At 38.8% G+C, this 20398-nt stretch overlaps 1 protein-coding gene across 6 annotated transcripts in view; it reads right to left on the bottom strand.

Annotated features, from left to right (window-relative positions):
- Positions 1-13366, bottom strand: part of MTHFD2L (methylenetetrahydrofolate dehydrogenase (NADP+ dependent) 2 like) — a 146725-nt gene extending 133359 nt beyond the window's left edge. Inside the window, exons 1-2 of one of the 6 annotated variants that reach the window (XM_044945786.1) lie at positions 12994-13098; positions 11157-11190 (exon numbers count right to left, since the gene is read on the bottom strand). Coding sequence is in view for 5 of the 6 variants with exons in the window: in XM_025289902.2 (XP_025145687.1) it covers positions 11094-11190; positions 12994-13136 (240 nt within the window). In the remaining variant the exon portion in view is untranslated. Of the gene's footprint in view, positions 1-10486; positions 11191-12993 lie in introns of those variants that run through there. The other 5 variants (XM_025289902.2, XM_044945784.1, XM_006059643.4 and 2 more) reach the window with 5 other exon arrangements.
- Between the last annotated feature and the right edge of the window lie 7032 nt (positions 13367-20398).

The raw sequence follows: 20398 nt of genomic DNA on the forward strand, positions 1-20398 counted from the left end.
AAGAGCCTCTTGATGAAAGTGAAAGAGGAGAGTGAAAAAGTTGGCTTAAAGCTTAATATTCAGAAAACTAAGATCATGGCATCCGGTCCCATTATTTCATGGCAAATAGATGGGGAAACAGTGGAAATAGTGGCTGACTTTATTTTTCTGGGCTCCAAAATCACTGCAGATGGTGACTGCAGTGATGAAATCAAAAGACACTTACTCCTTGGAAGGAAAGTTATGACCAACCTAGACAGCATATTACAAAGAAGAGACATTACTTTGTCAACAAAGGTCTGTCTAGTCAAGGCTATGGCTTTTCCAGTGGTCATGTATGGATGTGAGAGTTGGACTATAAAGAAAGCTGAGTGCAGAAGAATTGATGTTTTTGAACTGTGGTGTTGGAGAAGACTCTTGAGAGTCCCTTGGACTGCAAGGAGATCCAACCAGTCCATCCTAAAGGAGATCAGTCCTGGGTGTTCATTGGTAGGACTGATTTTGAAGCTTAAACTCCAGTACTCTGGCTACCTGATGAGAAGAGCTGACTCATTTGAAAAGACCCTGATGCTGACAAAGATTGAGGGCTGGAGGAGAAGGGGACAACAGAGGATGAGATGGTTGGATGGCATCACCGACTCAACAGACATGGGTTTGGGTGGACTCCGGGAGTTGGTGATGGACAGGGAGGCCTGGTGTGCTGCAGTTCATGTACTTGCAAAGAGTCGGACATGACTGAGCGACTAAACTGAACTGACTGAATAAAACAGTGAGATACGTAGTATTATGGATATTTATCTTTCTATCTTAAAATGGTATCAAAATAGATCCTGAATTAAAAGTGAATAAATGCAAGATATGTATGAAACATATGAAAAGAAAAAAACAGTAAAATTAACAACCTTACTACCCAGTTTAAAAAAAGTATTATCATCATCACTGCAATTGTGTATATTGAAACCCTCCCCTATCAAAACCTTATCTTCTCCTAGAGAGTTAAACACAATCCTGAAATTGGACTTTATAATTCCATTGCTTTCCTTTATCATTTAAACTAATGCTTGTGTCTCAAACATTAGAAATATAATCATATACTATATAATGTAATATAATAACATATATCATATATACTATACAAAATGTACATCAATATATGAGCTACATTATATATTTCACATTTATATATGATATAAATATAAAACATAATATCTCTCTAAGGTTTACACCCAGGAATGGGATCGCTAGATTATAGGATGCATTTATATGTGTTCAGTTTATGCCACCTTATTTTCAAAGTGGTTGCACTAATTCATACATCCACCAGTAGGGTCTAAGAATTTCTACTTCCTTGAGATTGTCAAAGTTTTTACATAACACATTAGTTTAATGGCATTTTGTTGTAGTTTAAGTATGTGTTTCCCTAATTACTAGAGGTTGAATGTCTTATAGGTTTATTGGCCACCTGGAGTTCCTCTTTTACGGGATGCCTGTTCATCTCTATTGACCATTTTTCTAACGGGTTATTAGCTGTGCCTAATTTGTAGTAGCTATTTATGCATTCTGAACACTAATCTCATAACAGTGAGAAATGGAGTATTTCCTGCCATATCGGTAAACAAGGATGTCACAGTCATCAGGGATTCCAGCCCTCCAGGGCACTCAGGAGGGAGAAGACCTGTGCCACCTGGCAGCCATCAGACTGCAATGCAGCCACTCTCTATGGTGAGCACCAAAGAACTAGAATGTGAAGATTCACAGCAGGCTGGCCCCAGATAGCTGAGCTGCAATTGAAAGGAGTGATTTCAGTGAACCCAGATTTTTGCATCTTCCCATACATAGAAAAGTGTTAAATTCCTTGAGATATCTGGTTTTCTTTAATTCACAAAAATACTTTTGATATTCAGACTACTTGTTCATTGTTTCAAACTTCTGTATAACCTGACTCCCCACTCCACCTCCTTGGAGCAGTTCTCTCAGGGATACTTAAGATGATACTGCCTCCCAGGATTAAGTACTAAAAATTTCCGCCAAATAAAACATAACTCTCAACTTTTAGGCTACATCTGTTTTTTAAGTCTACACCAGTTATATCTGTGTATCAAGTATCACCAGTATATGGTTTGACTTTTCACTTATTTTACAGTTACTTTTGATGGAAAATTCTTAATTCTAATGTGAAAACCATCTTTGCCTCTAGAACTTGCCCTTCTTGTCTCTTAAGAAAACCTTCATCATCTCTGACAAAATTTGTTTTACAGAACACAATAGGACTCACAATTGATGAGCCAGATTGGCAAAGGAATTGCCAGGAACTTTCTGAGATGCTATAGGCTAGATCTAAAAATCTTACTGGGCTTAACTAAAACCTTTATAAAGTAGTTCTGCCAAGCCTCAGTTAAGAACCACTGATTTACACCCCCATCATGCTCAAAGTAAAAATCCCCATTCTAGTATTCCTGATAAGTGGTCAACTACCTTTGTAACCAAGCAGGACCCCATGAGGCCTTCGCAGGACAGGCTTTCCCCCATATCTTTTGCATTAGCTCCTCTCTGAAGTACCTATATAATAATATTTGAAGCACATTTCCTGAGCTGTTTTGCAGATGTAAAAAAACCTCCCTCATGCTAACAAATGAAAGATGTTAACTATCTGACAATGATGAACACATAGCCCCAGGCCACCAGGAGTCTAAGGACCGATAATGTTAACCCCTGGGATACTACTTTTCTACCTCATCATCAGCCAGTCAGAGAATTGTGCATGAGCTGATCACAGACCCTGAGACACTTCACCTCCCTCACTTGGCTTTTAAAAGTGCTCTGCTGAAACTCTTCGGGGAACTTGCAGCTTTTCAGGGGATGACCCACCCATCTCCTTGCATTGCCTTGCTGTAAACCTTTCTCTACTCCCAAATCCTATTGTGCATCAGGCATGTGAATTTGCATTAACACTTTCAATATAAAGAAACCTATGAAGCATGTGTATATGCTTGAAACTGGTCATGGGGCATGTATCCATAAGTATGCAAACAAGCATACAATCTACCAACTAGGACTCTTTAGGACCCCATGGACTGTAGCCTGCCAAGAGTAAGAATATTGGAGTGGGTTGCCATTTCCTCCTCCAGGGAATCCTCCTGACCCAGGGATGGAACCCATATCTCATGTGTCTCCTGCAATGCAGATTCTTTAGCTTCTGAGCCATGGAGAAAGCCCAGAAGTATAAATTGATAACAAATTAACAAATATTGTACACATAAGCTCAGTTATTATAAATAAATTACAAAGCTATTGTGAAGAGGTTTGTATTGAATATAAAAAATTATGTCATCACAGAATGTACTCTCTTCACTGCCTGCCTACATGATTTTAAAAATATATTTTGTAAATGAGCTAGAAAGCATTGCATTTTGTTCAAAATCTACTGGAAATTATTAACATATTCAAAAATATAAGCCAGACAAGGGTGGAATGAAGAGTTCAGATTTGAAACATCTAGTGAACTACAAATACTGAAACCAAAGCTTACAATAGAAATGTACCCCTTCCCTCCAAAAGGAGGTACTGAGCTAATTAAACAATGACGCCTCAAGCATTATACAAGCAATTTTGAAATTCTATTGCTGAGGGTTGAATTGTGTCCCCCAAAAGATATGTTCAAACCCTAATCCCTGGTACCCACGGCTGTGATCGTATATGGAAATAAGGCATCTGCAGATGTAATTAAGCTGCAGGATGAAGTCACACTGGAGTTCAGTGACCATAAATACAATATGACTTTTGTCCTTATAAAAAGACAGAGAGAACTCCACGTGAAGACAGAGGCAAGATGGCCACATGGCTATAGACACAAAGTTGGAGTCATACGGTTGTAAGCCAAAAAAAGCCAAGGACTGCCAGCAACAACAGGCCAAGAGAGCGTGGTTCTGTGGATTCTCTGGATTTCAGACTCCTGGCCTCTACAAATGTGAGGCTAAGTTGCTGTTGTTTTAAACTGATGAGGTTCAGGGCAGGGTGCCCCAAGATGTGACACTCTTGACATGCAGATTATTTCCAGCTGAAAACAACCAAGGCCCAAAAGATTTGGGACAAAACCTTTGAACTTCTCCCAAATGCCTAAGAGAACTTTAAGAATTGGAATTCCAGTTCCAGAAAGGAGCTGTCACCACAGATAACCATACTAAAGTATGAACTAGGTGTGGTGGACAGGGAGGAACCTAGCAAGGCTGGTTTGATTAAAGTTCCCTCTGTGTCCCTCTGTCTCTAGATGGCCAGGCAAACATTTGTTCACAAACATTAACTCTTTTCATATTCCTGTGAATTACCTTACTTCTCTTTGAAGTCCTAGACACTTACCTTCTTCTCCTTAGTCCAGAATAATGTATACATATATACATTATATATATGTATATATACCTCATAATAATAATGTATATATACCTCATCTTGCCTGTCTTTGGAACTCTTCATGTTTATGTAAATTCCTCATACATAGTTAATAAGTTTTTTTATTGATTTTTTTTTTTTCGGGTTAATCTGCCTTCTCTCATTTCAATTGCCAGCTCAGAGAACTGAGAAAAAAAAGAGGAGAGTATCCCCTCCTCTACAAAGCCATCTAGTTTGTGGTATTTTGTTTATGGCAGCCTTAGTAAATAAATACATCTTTAATCCCAATTCAAAGTATCCCAATTTGTGGGAAGAACTTTTGATGAATCTCCTGTTTTTCACCGAGTAAGTGTCAGTGAAGAGTTCTGACAAAACTTAGCCAACTGGAGGAGAGAATGGCAAACCACTCCAGTATTCTTGCCACAAGAACCCCACGAACAGTATGAAAAGACAAAGAATATGACACCAGAAGATGAGCCCCGCAGGTCATAAGGTGTTCAGTATGCTACTAGGGAAGAGCAGAGGGCAATTACTAGTAGCTCCAGAAAGAATGAAGCAGCTGGGCCAAAGCCAAAATGACGCTCAGTTGTGGATGTGTCTGGTGGTGAAAGTAAAGTCTGAGGCTGTAAAGGACAAAATTGCATAGGAACCTGGACTGTTAGGTCCATGAATCAAGGTAAATTGGATGTGGTCAACCAGGAGATGGCAAGAGTGAACATCATCTTAGGAATCAGTGAACTAAAACGGACAAGAATAGGCACATTTAATTGAGATGACCATTATATCTACTCCTGTGGGCAAGAATCCCTTAGAAGAAATGGAGTAGCCGTCATTTAACAAGAATCTGAATTGCAGTACTTGAGTGTGATCTTACTTTTTTAACTCTTAAAAATGTGATTGCATCAAAAAATTATACAGTGACATTGCCATTAACACAAATCAAAAGTGAAGTCAATTTGACCCTTAGATATCTTTCACACAATGCACCCTGTCATTACTTGCTCAGGTGACATCTCCTGCAAAGGCAGAAACTTTGCAAGTCACCCCCAAAGAAGGCAAGACAAGGAGCTCTCCTTTTCAGCAGTTTATTCTCCCATTGCTCAGCTAGCACTACAAGTTCCTTCATTAGGAAAGAATATGTCATAATGGAGGGGCCAGGGAAGAGAGTTAGCAGTCAGGCAGCACAACACACTACAAATTACTCACCCAAAGCCAGAAGTCCTGAGAGGTAGCCCTGTTTACCTTTAAAAGCTGGCCAAGTTACTTAACTGCTTTCAAAGGCATGCAATTTCCTCATGTATATAATGGGAATAGTCTCTGTTGACCTTATAAAAGAAGCTTTGACTAAGAGTCGATTGACTCATTTGTAAAAATGGCTCTCCTAGTTTCTGTTAAGTAATAGACGGAGAAATATTCAGAGAACCAGAAGTAATATGGGACTAAAAAGCCATCAGGGATTCCCTGGTGGCTCAGTGGTAAAGAATCTACCTGCTAATGCAAGAGACATGGCTTCTATCCCTGGGTCGGGAATATCCCCTGAAGGAATTTGCAACCCACTTCAATATTTTTCCCTGGGAAATCCCATAGGCAGAGGAGCCTGGTGGGCTACAGTCCATGGTGTCACAAAGAGTCAGACACAACTTAGCAACTTAACAACAACAACAAAAAGTCATCAACATTTAGTGTTTTCTATGAACTTGTCCATTTACCTATTCACTTTCCAGAAAATAAACTACAACCATCCTAATCTATGGTTCCTAGAACTAAATTAAGTGTTTAATTAGCTAAAACAAAGTAGTACACAGGAGGGGAAAAAAATCACTACTTTTCTTGTGTATCAAAATACTCTTTCACAAAATAGTAAATCAAAGTCCACTCACAAACAACAGTGTATTTAATCTGTATACTTGACATCTTGCTTCTGCATCTATATTTTAATCTCATTTTCAACCACAACTTTAATTAGAGCTGTAATAAACTGTTTTATGATCTATAAAGATGAAAAAACCTAATACAGTCATTAGCAATGAAAATATCTCAGCAGGTGCTAGCATAGTTTAAATGCTTTGTATCTTAGGGCAAAATTTGAAGATTTTGAGGTTCAAATTAACAATAGTAACAAAACAAACTCAAGGGAACCAGGGCAAAATTACGTATGGAATAAAACCAATCACTAACTGATACTAGGGAGCCTTTCAAAGCAAGTGAATTTTTTTTTAAAGTAAATTAATATTTAGAAATGTTAAGTTTAAGGTTTTTTAAAAAAAATTTCATTCCACATCCCAAATGCTATCTTACACTGTGAAGTAAAGGAATTATACTTCCATAAGTCAATAAAAAGTAAAGCAAATTCTTTCCATTACATATGATTCTTTCATTCAATTTTGTAACTTCAGAACTCTAACCTGTAACTTAGAACATCAGTAACAACCTAAACCCCTGGAGAAGGAAATGGCAACCCAATCCAGTCTTCTGGCCTGGAGAATCCATGGACAGATGAGCCTGGGGGGGGGGCTACAGTCCATGGGGTCGCAAAAGAGTCGGACATGACTTAGTGACTCAACAGCAACAACCTAAACATCCATAATTTTTGCAGAAAAAATCTTATATGCTAAGCTTTGTACTATGAGAACACTTGGGCAGTTTGTTAAATCCCATGTACATCTTCTCAGAACAAATTTTTAAAATGTTTAACATAAAATACACAGGTTTACAGAAAACCAGTTTTATTGAAATAGTGTTATCAAATACTTTTTTTAAAAAAAGCATTAAATAAAACACCTAGTGGCAAGTCTAATTACTACATAATATCAAAGAGTACTGGTGAGTGTATATATGTTTGGAGATCTCTGCATCAACTGTGTTATTAACATACCTGTATTTTTGCTGGGAATATTATAAGTTGTACTCCTACTACTGTGGTTTGAGGCAAACATTCACAATTGAAGAAAATGCTAAATTTAGTAGAGATTAGTGACCTCCCATCTAAGTTTACTGCTGCTGCTGCTAAGTCACTTCAGTCGTGTCCAACTCTGTGTGACCCCATAGACAGCAGCCCACCAGGCTCCCCCGTCCCTGGGATTCTCCAGGCAAGAACACTGGAGTGGGTTGCCATTTCCTTCTCCAATGCAGGAAAGTGAAAAGTAAAAGTGAAGTTGCTCAGTTGTGTCCAACTCCTAGCGACCCCATGTACTACAGCCTACCAAGCTCCTCCGTCCATGGGATTTTCCAGGCAAGAGTACTGGAGTGGGGTGCCATTGCCTTCTCCACCATCTAAGTTTACGGATACTTAAATTCTATCCATGAATTCCCAAGTAAAGAGATACCCTGTATTAAGGAAATCTGACAACACAATTTTTAAGATTTATATGCAAAATCTGGTGTCTTGATTCACAAAAGTTCTGCAATTTAATAAGAATTTTCACAACGATGATAAGCAATAGGGAAATTTATAAATTGCTTGTAGAGAAATGCACTGGATAGATCATGCAGTTTCCAACTCTGTCTTCACCATTTATTTACTGTGTTATCATGGACAAGTTATTTAATTTCTCTAAGTCCCAGTCTCCTAATCTGTTAATTGGGAATAGTAATAGTGTCTACTTCTTTCAGTTGTTATGAGGATTGAAGGACAAACTATATGTGAAAAATCTCAGCGAAATGTTTAACACAGAGTTAGGAAACATTAATTAATACGAATTTATTTTTCAACAATACAACTGGATTGCTTAAAGAAAGATGATATTCATTGCAGAGTTAATAAATAGCCAAAGTGGGAAAAGGAAACTCCTATTTAAATTATAATATGCCCTCAGTTTAGAATGACGAATCTTTGAATAGTCTCTTGGTTCGAGGCATACTCTTTAATGAGAGTAATTCTAGAAACCTAAGTAGAGTTCGGATCATTAAGTGAACAAACCTGGTTGGTATGATGATGTTGACAGGAACATGACCTGCATCTGAGAGTGAATTATTTCATATTTCAAGGACTAGACATTAACCAACAGCAAAATGGTTAGGTAAATTAAGGCCATTTGACTTAATGTAATATTACAGAGCCAATAAAATGTTAACAAAAACAATGGCAACACAGAAAATACCTATGATATAATATTAACAGGAGCAGCTGGATAAAACTTCTTGGATACTATCAACCCTGAAGTCGTCTTTAAAACTAATTTAGGTTTGTATTATATCCCATTCTGAACACAAATTAGTTGATATTTTTTTCTGGTCCAGACTGCACTTCTTAATAGTAAATCTCACTAATTACTAATCATTAATTTATCCCACTCATTGGAGAGTTCACTTTTCACCCAAGCTCCTACATCTTTAAGCATCTTTCTACAACTTAATCATCCTTAAACCAAATTATTTTTAAAAATCTTCATTGAGCTCCATGGAATTTCATGAAGAGTATGTGACCATAGAAGGTAATCTGCTGGGTTTCTTTGTTGCTACTTTTATCATCTAACTGGGGTATTAACTGGAGAAGGCAATGGCAACCCACTTCAGTACTCTTGCCTGGCAAATCCCATGGATGGAGGAGCCTGGCAGGCTGCAGTCCATGGGGTCGCTAAGAGTCGGACACGACTGAGCAACTTCACTTTATTTTTCACTTTCATGCATTGAAGAAGGAAATGGCAACACACTCCAGTGTTCTTGCCTTGAGAATCCCAGGGATGGGGGAGCCTGGTGGGCTGCCGTCTATGGGGTTGCACAGAGTCGGACATGACTGAAGCGACTTAGCAGCAGCAGCAGGGTATTAACATGAAAGAATAATATAACTACAAAGCATCTGAAAAACAAAGATTTGGGTCATTAAAGAAATTGCTAGATTATTACTAAAATCATGACTAACAAGATCTGAGATTAGTATTAATTTTCTCTGTTCACCTGTTGATCCATTTTAATCAGAAAACTTGATTTTGGAGAAATTACATTAGAACATATTATTTCTGAACAGCTGAAGCACAGATATAAAACTAAGATATGAGACAATAAATGGTGAAACATTTATGTTTTAAATTTAAAATGACATAACTGCTACAGTCCATGGACTCGCAAGAGTAGGACACGACTTAGTGACCAAACCACCACCAATAACTGCTTAGAAATAAAAACTGTAACCAGATGGCTATCATAGCTTATTGTCATTAGGAGAGGTAAGGCATCAAGACTCAGAAATCACAATTTTCCAGCAAAATAAAATGTGATTTTGAGAAATTGCCCTTGCTAGCCATTGGTACAAACTCGATCTTGGTTGAAATAATTCCATGGAAAATCAGCTTCAGTAATGGTACTAAGTGGAGTCTGGGTTCTTTAAGCTTCACATGAGGATAAAATGATCTTTAAATCAATTCTATAGCAGACAGAGAAACTGAGTAAATACTAGAAGAGAGGGTCTCAAGAAAAACAAACAGGTGTACATATACAATTTGTCTTTTTAAAATTATTAAAACTATCCATCCTACGAAAGAAGAAGGTATTAGTTGCTGAGTCGTGGCCAACTCTTTGCAACCCCATGGACTGTAGCCTGCCAGGCTTCTTTGTCCATGGGATTCTTCAGACAAGAATACTGGAGTGGGTAGCCCTTTCCTTCTCCAGGGGATCTTCCCCACCCAGGGACTGAACCTGGGTCTCCTGCATTGCAGGCAGATTCTTTACCATCTGAGCCACGAGGGAAGTCCTATAAGACATGATTATTTACATAACATAAACCAGTATCTCTTACTAGTTCCAAAAATATAGGTTTTTTTATTAAAAAAAAAAAAAAACCCTTGGGATATCCATTTAGTTACTATAAATGAGTTGATGTAGTAAAGCATGGTTTGGGGAAGCCTCTGTTGGAGGATACCTGAAAATCTGCCTCGAGAATGGCATTAACATAAAAGTCTGCTGTAACCTTGCCTCCAGATGAGATAGACTGCTGCTCAGCTCCATACACTTAAAAACACTGTGCCAGGCTCATATGATGTTTTACAACCCAAGCACATTTTGATTTATAAACTTCTCACACAGCAAGGCCAAATTGGGAAAATTTAATCACCAAGAATATTTTATTTGTAACTTTTTGGCTTTTTAGGTAATTCATTTCAAGAAACAATAAGCTGCAACAAACAGAAGGGACTTATTCATTTATTTCCTTGACATTTAAATATATTTTCTTTCAATTAATAAATCTATTTTATCATGAGTAAATGGGGGAAAACTCACTTCAAATTTTAAAGGGAAACCATTCTGAGATTAAGTATTAAACAATAAATAATAATTTTGTAATTTTCAAATTCTGTTAAACACTATTTCTTGAAATTCTCTACTAAAAAAGTATTTATATGTTCCATTATAAGTATCTAATTAGCCAAAGATATGAAAGACAATCAAAAATACTTTGTTTCATTTGAGACTCTATACCAGAAACTGGTAATAAATCTGTTAATTGAAAACAGTCAATATCATTAGGAAAAGAGTTCATCAAACTCAAAGATTCACTGCAGTAAGAAAAACACTAAGGCTCATATTTCAAGTCAAGAGGATAGTGTAGGATTTAAACCACATTCACTATGAATAACTACACAACTAATGTGTCACTACATATTAACTCATTATTGACCGGGGGATTTTTGCAGAGACTAACACCTGTGGCCAGCAATTTCTTATCAAGTGATATTGATATATCTCCAGTCAATAACATTTGGGTAACAAAAGACATATTAATACATCTCTGGTCAATAATGTGTTAAAAGAGATGACCGAGGATGGGGACAAGTGGGGAGGCAGACAGTGGCGACCTCTGGAAGATGGAATCTCTTCTCTCTGCTGGTCCTAGAAGAGAAAAGAGACACCAATGAGCATCAACACACTGTCCGGATTTCTCCCCACCCGAGACCCATCAGTCCACAGGTGTTTCTCAACCTTCCAGCCAACTTCATCTTCATATACAGTACTTAGTGACAAGGGGATGTCAAAATGCCACCTATCCTAACCTAACTAGTGCTGCCTTGAAAAAATAAGAACCTATCAAAGGTATTACTTATTTCTATACAGCTATAACCTGAAAGCAGCTGGGTTGAAAGTAACACTTCTTTATTTACATTAAAAATAGCTTTCCAAAATTATTCCAGTCAATTATTTTAAATTATAAAAGACCATAAATTCAATTTAAAAACCTCTGAATGATCCATGTGTGTATCTGCATGTGTGTGTGACAACAAGTGGCTTCAATGAGATAGTTAGGTTTTTAGCTGTTCCGGTTCTCATTCAGTGTATTGATACCTGGAGAAGACAGGATGATGGGGTTATCTATTTACACCATCTGACAAAGGGAAATTAACCAACTTACACAATTTGAAAAAGGTTATCTTCACTCTGGGAAGAAGCCCTAAAATAACTCAAATTCAGCAAATAATTATCTAAATAGTGTGACTGTGGTACATAATTCCTTCAGTTCTGAAATGCAAAGAGAATTCTACAGAATCTGCTTTTCCTAGGTTGCAGAGTTTGTATCCAAACCAACTGGTAATTTTTTTCAGACACCATGAGAGCTTCTACAGTCAGAACTGTGAGTCATTGTTATTTTCTCACATATTCTCTGGAAGACAAACAGCAGTCATTACAAACTAAGTCCAAAGTAAACCCTATAGGAATTTTTTTTTTACTTCAATCACGCAAGACTAAGATCCAAATGTATACAATGAAGAGTTAATCAATTTAAGTTAAATCAACAGTCATTATGTTTCCTCATTATTGAGCTTTCCTTTCTTCCCGGCATAGTGCTGGGCATGGGGCTACAAAAAGACGAGTAAGGCACAATCTCTGGCCACGTAAAACTGCAGTTACAGAACGTTATTGAAATCCCTGTAAGTCTGAAAACAAATGGACTCACTGGCTCTGGGTTCAAAGAAATTATTCTTAGCTTCTTAGATCGAGTTTGTATAATAGCTATAAGTAACGGACGGACGGACAAAGTGTACCATTTGTACAGAACAGTTAAAACCTACTCGCAATCTGCTAGCCAGCAACAAGGTCCAAAGAGATGCAGTGAATCTAAGATTGATCATGTCAATCTAAGACTGCAGACATTTGGGAAGCGCCATACAGAGAAACACCGAAAAGTCAAGATTAATGTCTGATTTTGTGAAATCATTAAGAATTGTAGAGCTGGAAAAGATCTCAGTATTACCACCAACAAAGAAATTCATAAACTAAACCATCTGGCCATTGCCCACTCCTTTGTTTACGAAATACAGCCATAACCAAAACCAAACAAATGCTTCAAACAAGCAGACCACGTGTTTTTATGGCCCCTTTTCTCTGGGTCTCAAAGGTCTTCCTCAGTCACTCAACTGCACCTGCTGCAAACATGGAACGTTCCAGTGTGCGCAGAGAACATCCAAGTTGCCTGATTTGAGGCGGATGCGACCAGCCGGCCTGGCCTGCAAGGCCAAGTTCGGAGCGAAGCCAGGCCTCGCCCCCGACCCGCCGCGCGGCTGCCCTGGAGCCCCGGTCACACGCGCGAGGCCTCGCCCGCGCCAGCTGCAGGCGCCCGGCCGCCCCTCCCACAGCCACTGGCTTCGCACCCGGGAGCGCCCACCCCAGAGGAGGTCGAGCGTCCGGGAGCGCTCATACCTCATGCCGCTGCTCCGAAAGCCCCGGAACGCCTGCCCTGCCGCTCCTGGCGCCACGAAGGGCGACTCAGCGATCCGGCTCAGCGCCGACACTCGGCCCAGGCGGCCGCGGAGCAGCCAGAAGCCGCGGGCCACCACTGTCATGGCCGCGAATGCCGGCTCCCCGACACAGGCGCCACCTCCGCCGCTCCGGTTCTCACAGCTCCAGGCCGGACTCCGCCCCCACCCGGCTCGGCGGGAGAGCGAGTCCCACCAGCCGAGGGTTCCCGGGGGCACCTTGCAGGGGCGGGGCTAGAAGCCGAGTTCAGGGCCGGGGGCGGGGCTGAAGGACCCGAGCCCTGTACCGTCATGGGGCGGGGCCGGGACCCGAGCCCCAGGCTGGACTAGCACGTGCGTTGGAAGGCAGGAGTTTGAGATATGGCCTGGCGGCGACATGGTTTCTCTTGCACTGGGCACGCTGCTGATGTGCCCATAGCAAGAACACAGGGAAAGCGTCTAAACTAATCAGTTCAAGCAGCACGCTCCCTTTCTCCCAAACTATTGCTTTGCCCCGCAGCTGCCCAGGCTACTGGTGACTTCATTTAAAGCAGGAAGGATATATACAGATTCTGTCTCCCTTAGTGAGACCTTGGGATACCTTTCTCCTGAGAGCAGGAGAAAGAAAGACAAGTGTGAATGTGTGGAGGGAGGAGGGAGACCTGGCTGAACAAGGCTTGGACCTAAGAATTTCTGTTGCTCTACCTTATCATTTCCACTTGGGAGAGGAAAACCTGTCGTTCATTTTCTGGAGTCTATGATCAAACTTACACTACCTAGGAACCTTTGTTATGTGGTGAATTTGTAGTGAGAAAACAAAATAGCAGCTTCCTTTAAAAAGTAAAAATCAGACTGGCCTTTTTTTATGCTGAGATGTGGTAGAAGATGAACTGAGTTATGCTTTTATTTGAGCAAAAATCAACTTGAATCAGACAGCATCCAACCTAGCAGAAAGTTCTAAGGAGCATGTCTTTCACAAAAGGAAAGACTTGTAGGCAGAAGGGAGCAGAAGTTATATTAGACAATAAGTGGTTTTGTTTGGCTATTGAAAGGTTACTTTCCTTTAAAACTGCAGATCTATCAGACCTACTACCTAACTAGTGATAATAAGAAGAAAGAAACAGAACTACCTTCATGCCCTTAAATTAAGTATTGTTTTTTAAGTTTTTCTTGTAGTCCAGCTTAAAGATAATGCAAAATATAGAAAAAGTTGTGCACAAAATGAAAAATACATAATTTGGAAAATTAAATATATTTTCTGTATTAAAAACCAGGATTATGTTTATGAATTGTTACATTCATTAAATTAAAAGCAATAAAAATTATCAATAATAATAGCTAACAGTTTCTGTAGGTTTACTTTGTTCAAGGCATTCGTTCTTTACATGGATTGCTTCATTTAATCCTGACAATAATTCTCTGAGAAAGATCCTCTTGAATTCTCATTTTACCTATGATAAATTTGATCTATGAAGAAATTAAGAAACTTGCCCAAAGCTACAAGTCTAGGAAGTGGTACATTCAAAATTCAAAGAAAGGCACTTTGATTCTGTAGGTTAAAAAAATAATAATAATCATCCATGGGACAAAGAAGACATGAGAAGGGAAAATGAACAGAGAATATATCAAAATTTGAGGAAAGCAGCTAAAGAAGTACCTCTGGAGAAATCGGTAGCCTTAAATGCTTATTTTAGATAAGAGTAAAGGTCTAAAATCAATGGTCTAATTAATCTCTAGGTCTGTCCATGTTGCTACAAATGGCATGGATTTATTCTTTTTTATGGCTGGGTAATATTCCATTTTATATATGTTCCACAACCCACTCCAGTATTCTTGCCTGGAGAATCCCATGGACAGAGGAGCCCGGTGGGCTACAGTCCACAGGGTTGCAAAGAGTCAGACACGACTGAGCAACTTCACTTTCATTTTCACATCTTATTTATCCATTCCTCTGTTGATGGACATTTAGGTCGCTTTCATGTCTTGGCTATTGTAAATAGCACTGCAGTGAACATTGGGGTGCATATTTCTTTTTGATTTATAGTTTTTTATGGATATGGGGCTTCCCAGGTGATACAGTGGTAAAAGAACCCACCTGCTAAAGCAGGAGATACAAGAGATGAGAGTTTGATCCCGAGGTTAGGACGAGCCCCTGGAGTGGGAATGGCAACCTGCCCCAGTATTCTTGCTTGGAAGATTCCATGGACAGAGGAGCCTGGTTGGCTATAGTCCATGGGATTCCAAGAGTCAGACACAACTGAGCAACTGAGAACACAAGCACAGATATATGCCGAGGAGTGTGATTGCTGGATCATATGGTAGTCCTGTTTTTAGTGTTTTGAGGAATCTCCATACTGTTTTCCATAGTGGCTATTCCAGTTTGCATTCCCACCAACAGTATAGGAGGTTTCCCTTTTCTCCACACTCTCTTCAGCACTTAACTGTTTGTAAACTTTTTGATGATAGCCCTTCTGACCCATATGAAATGATACCTAGACTCATAGACTTTGGAAATAAACTTATGGTTACTAAAGGAGAAATGTGGCAGGGAGGGATAAACTAGAAATTTGGGATTAACATATATATACTACCCTATATAAAATAGATAATCAACAAGGACCTACTGTATAACACAGGGGACTCTAATCAACAGTCTATAGTGACATATATGGGAATGGATATATGTAAAACTTAATTACTTGCTGTACATCTAAAACTAACACAATATTATAAGCTAACTGTACTCCAATATAAAATAAAAATTAAAATTTTAATAAAATCAATGGCCTGAGCTTCTACAAATTAGAAAAATAAGAACAGTTGAGCTAAAGATAAGAGCTAAACTAAATAGAAAACAGAAAAACAGCAGACAAAATTAATATTATCAAAAGCAAATTTTGAGAATTAATACAATTGATAAAATTGTAAGACTAATTAAAGGAAAAGAGCATTATAGGGAGCAATGCATTTCTATTCTCATTCCTACATGTTTTGCTGAGTGTCAAGACTAGACCCTGACCACTTTGTACCTGGGCCATTTCTCAGGAGTCTTTTTTTTTTTTTTTTAATATTTTCTTATATTTAAAGAAACTAGTATTTATTTATTTTAAATATTTATTTATTTATCTGCACCAGCTCTAGTTGCAGCATACTAACAAACTCAGGCCCCCTGAATTGGGAGCATGGAGTGTTAGCCACTGGACCACCAGGCAGTTCCCCATCTCTCATGAGTTTTCATGCAGCCGGTAACTCTGAGCGATGAGGTAATGACTCCCTGTGTACAGAGAGAATGCTTGCTTACTGCTTGCCTTAAAGGGATGAGATCCTTAAGCTCAGAGTTCCTCGTCTGTGGTGCAACAGCCGACTACACATGCAGGCTTCATCTGGTCTTCCATGTCATCCTGTGGTACGTGGTGCTCAGGAAAATGGAACAATGATGCTAATGCTCCAGCAACTACTTTTTTGGTCGATATCATTTGCTCATCTATTGCAAGGTTTATTTCTGAGCTCTCTCGTCTCTTCCATTGTTCTGTGTGTCTGCTTTATGCCACCATCACATCTTTTGATAACTGTGGCTTTGTATCAGAGAGTATGAAACCTCCAACTTTATTCTTCCTTTTCAAGATTGTTTTGGCTACTCAAGGCCCCTTAAGATTCCATATGAATTTTAGAATAGGTTTTTCTGCTGCTTCTAAAAATGGCATTGGGACTTTGATAGATATTGCATTAAATCTGCCGGAGAAGGCAATGGCAACCCACTCCAGTACTCTTGCCTGGAAAATCCCATGGACTGAGGAGCCTGGTGGGCTGCAGTTCATGGGGTCGCTAAGAGTCGGACACGACTGAGCGACTTCACTTTCACTTTTCACTTTCATGCATTGATTGGAGAAGGAAATGGCAACCCACTCCAGTGTTCTTGCCTGGAGAATCCCAGGGACAGGGGAGCCTGGTGGGCTGCCGTCTCTGCGGTCGCACAGAGTCGGACACGACTGAAGCGACTTAGCAGCAGCTGCAAGTCTTCCAATCCATAAACACGTGATATCTTTCCATCTATTTATGTCTCCTCTGATTTCCTTCAGCAACATTTTGCAGTTTTCAGTGTAAAGTCCTTCTTGATTGGGTTTAAGTATTTTATATTTTTTGGTGCTATTGTAAATGGAAATATTTTCTTCATTTCCTTTTTGGATAGGTCATTTTTGATAACTGCTTTTGCTGTAACAAATTTCTTGTCTCTCTTCAGGAGTCTCATGTCTTCTGTAAGTTTTCATGAAACTGTAGAGAACTAATTTATTAGATTGTAGATAGGGCTCAATGGAGAAGGCAATGGCACCCCACCCCAGTACTCTTGCCTGGAGAATCCCATGGGTGGAGGAGCCTGGTGGGCTGCAGTCCATGGGGTTGCTAAGAGTCAGACATGACTGAGCGACTTCACTTGCACTTTTCACTTTCATGCATTGATTGGAGAAGGAAATGGCAACCCACTCCAGTGTTCTTGCCTGGAGAATCCCAGGGACGGGGAACCTGATGGGCTGCTGTCTATGGGGTCGCACAGAGTTGGACACGACTGAAGTGACTTAGCAGCAGCAGCAGCAGCAGATAGGGCTCAATTACTTATGTATTTGGCCACCTAAATAAAATAGCAAATTTCTTTAAAGACACAAATCATCAAAAATTGACCTCAAAAGAAATTTAAAAATTGAATAATTCCATGAAAAAATCAAGTTACTAATTGTCTTCTGACAAAGAATCTTTAGTCTTCGGTGGACTTTACTGATGATTTCTCTCAAATATTTAAGAAATCAATAGTAACAATATTATGCAAATCTCTCAGAAAATAGAGGAGGAAGGAACCTTCCCAACTCATTTATAAGGCCACTAGTACCCTGGTGTCAAAACATTACAAGACACTACAGACCAATATCCCTCAATAACACAGTAACAGAAATTTTCAAATACACTAGCAAATTTAATAAAACAATATAAAAAAAGGCAATCTATCATGACCAAGTGAGGTTTATACTGGGGATGTAAATCTGGTTTAACACTCAGAACCAATCAATTCAATTTACTATAACAGATTGAAAAAAAAAAACCCAAAACAAAACAGTAATGAGCTCAATAGATCTAGAAAAAATATTTGACAGAATTCAACATTCATCCATGAAAAAAGAATTTAAAACTTGCAAAAAATTGTAAATAGAGGGATATTCATCAAGCTTATAAAGGATGTCTATGAAAACCCACAGATAATGATTATTTCATGGTGAGAGATGCATAAGTTTAACACAAGGCAATAAGGTCTGTTTCCACAGTTTCTATTTTTTACTACTTGTCTGTGGCTGACTCTAAAAGGTTACAAAAGAACTTTTGAAGGTGACAAAAATGTTCTATATTTTGATTGTGGTATGGTACACAGTCTATTCATTTGTCAAAACCTAAATGGGAACATTTTATTGTATGTAAATTTTTCAATTAAAATTGACTAAATATAGGGCTTAAGCATTTTCTGATTCTCCTTAGAAGTAATCCACATTCCTCAATAAGAAGCATTTTAGATATGCAGATATATGTAGCTAGATATCAATAGATCAGTAAATCTAGTAGATCTACTAGATAGATCTATAGCATAGTGAACTTATTGATATCTATATACCCATCCACCGCTCACGTTGAAAGTGAAAGTGAAAGTGAAGTCTCTCAGTCTTCTCCGACTCTTTGCGACCCCATGGACTGTAGTCTACCAGGCTTCTCTGTCTATGAGATTTTCCAGGCAAGAGTACTCAAGTGTGTTGCCATTTCCTTCTCCAGGGGATCTTTCTGACCCAGGGATCAAACCCAGGTCTCCTGCATTGCAGGCAGACGCTTTAACCTCTGAGCCACCATTAATTTGGCCACTAGAGGGAGCCAATGTTTCATGAATACAAAAGTTTGGCACTGATTTTAGTGACCCTATGGTCTTTTGCCCGCCAGTGGGATTCTCTGGGCAGAAATACTGGAATGGGTTGCCATGCCCTCCTCCAGGGGATTTTCCCGACTCGGGAATCGAACCCACATCTCTTAAGTCTCCTGCATTGGCAGGCAGATTCTATACCACTAGCACCTTCTGGGAAGCCTCTATTAAAAAGCACTGAATGTAAATTCATAGAAAATAATGAATATGAAAAGTTTTTATAAGATGTATAAGAAATTTTAATAGGATTTGGTAAAATCTTTTCTGGCCATAATAATACAGGAAATAAAAATATCACTTGTGAAAGAGATGAAACTTCTTTCATGTATTTAAATAGTAAACCTGATTTTGACTCTCATCTAGATGTTGTGGGTCATTTAAACATAACCTGAGATTATTTCTTTAAAAAACAAAGGTTATAAAGTTATACATGTTCATTACAGAAAACTTGAAAGTTACAGAAAATCTGAATGAAAGAAAAGAACAAGAAAGAGAATAAGAATCAAAAGTATTATCATCACCATTCTCACAGTGTGCAAATCCAAATGCTATAAAAATTTGGGTGTATTGTCCCAGAGATTTTAGTGTATATCTTATTGTTACTTGATTGTAATCACAAATAACACAAAGTTAAAATGTAACCACTATTTGCTATCTTAACCATAAAAATGAAGTATAAATTGAATCTTTTTACATAGTATAGAAAGCTCATAACTACATTAACTATGTTCTTTGACATGCTTTTAAACAATAATCAATTTTAAAAATTACAATAACGGTTATAGTATTTAGTAGTCACATTAAATGGTCCTTTTGTGGCTCTAACTTTCTTAAGCAGAAATTGTGAGTCATTACAACTGGAAATGGGGCAGGCAGTGGATGGCAAAATCCTTTTTCCTTATCCTAAATGATCTCTATTTAATTTGTTACAGGGGAAAAAAGTATAATTTATGAACAAGAAAGTCTCAGATGGGAAGCACATTTTAAATTTATTTACATATTGGAGATCCAACCAGTCCATCCTAAAGGAGATCAGTTCTGGGTGTTCATTGGAAGGACTGATGTTGAAGCTGAAACTCCAGTACTTTGGCTACCTGATGCGAAGAGCTGACTCATTTGAAAAGACCCTGATACTGGGAAAGATTGAGGGCAGGAAGAGAAGGGGATGACAGAGGATGAAATGGTTGGATGGCATCACCAACTCAATGGACCTGAGTCTGGGTAAACTCTGGGAGTTGGTGATGGACAGGGAGGACTGGCATGCTGCAGTTCATGGGGTTGCAAAGAGTCGGACACGACTGAGTGACTGAACTGAACTGAATATATCGGGCATGTGGTATATTTCCAAAGAAACTGTACATGCCTTCCCACTCAGCTTTTCCTTGCCATATACCAATAATGTATTCATGATTAAGTGTAG

Source organism: Bubalus bubalis, chromosome 7 (genome assembly GCF_019923935.1).
Source record: "Bubalus bubalis isolate 160015118507 breed Murrah chromosome 7, NDDB_SH_1, whole genome shotgun sequence".
NCBI classification, from domain to species: Eukaryota; Metazoa; Chordata; class Mammalia; order Artiodactyla; family Bovidae; genus Bubalus; species Bubalus bubalis.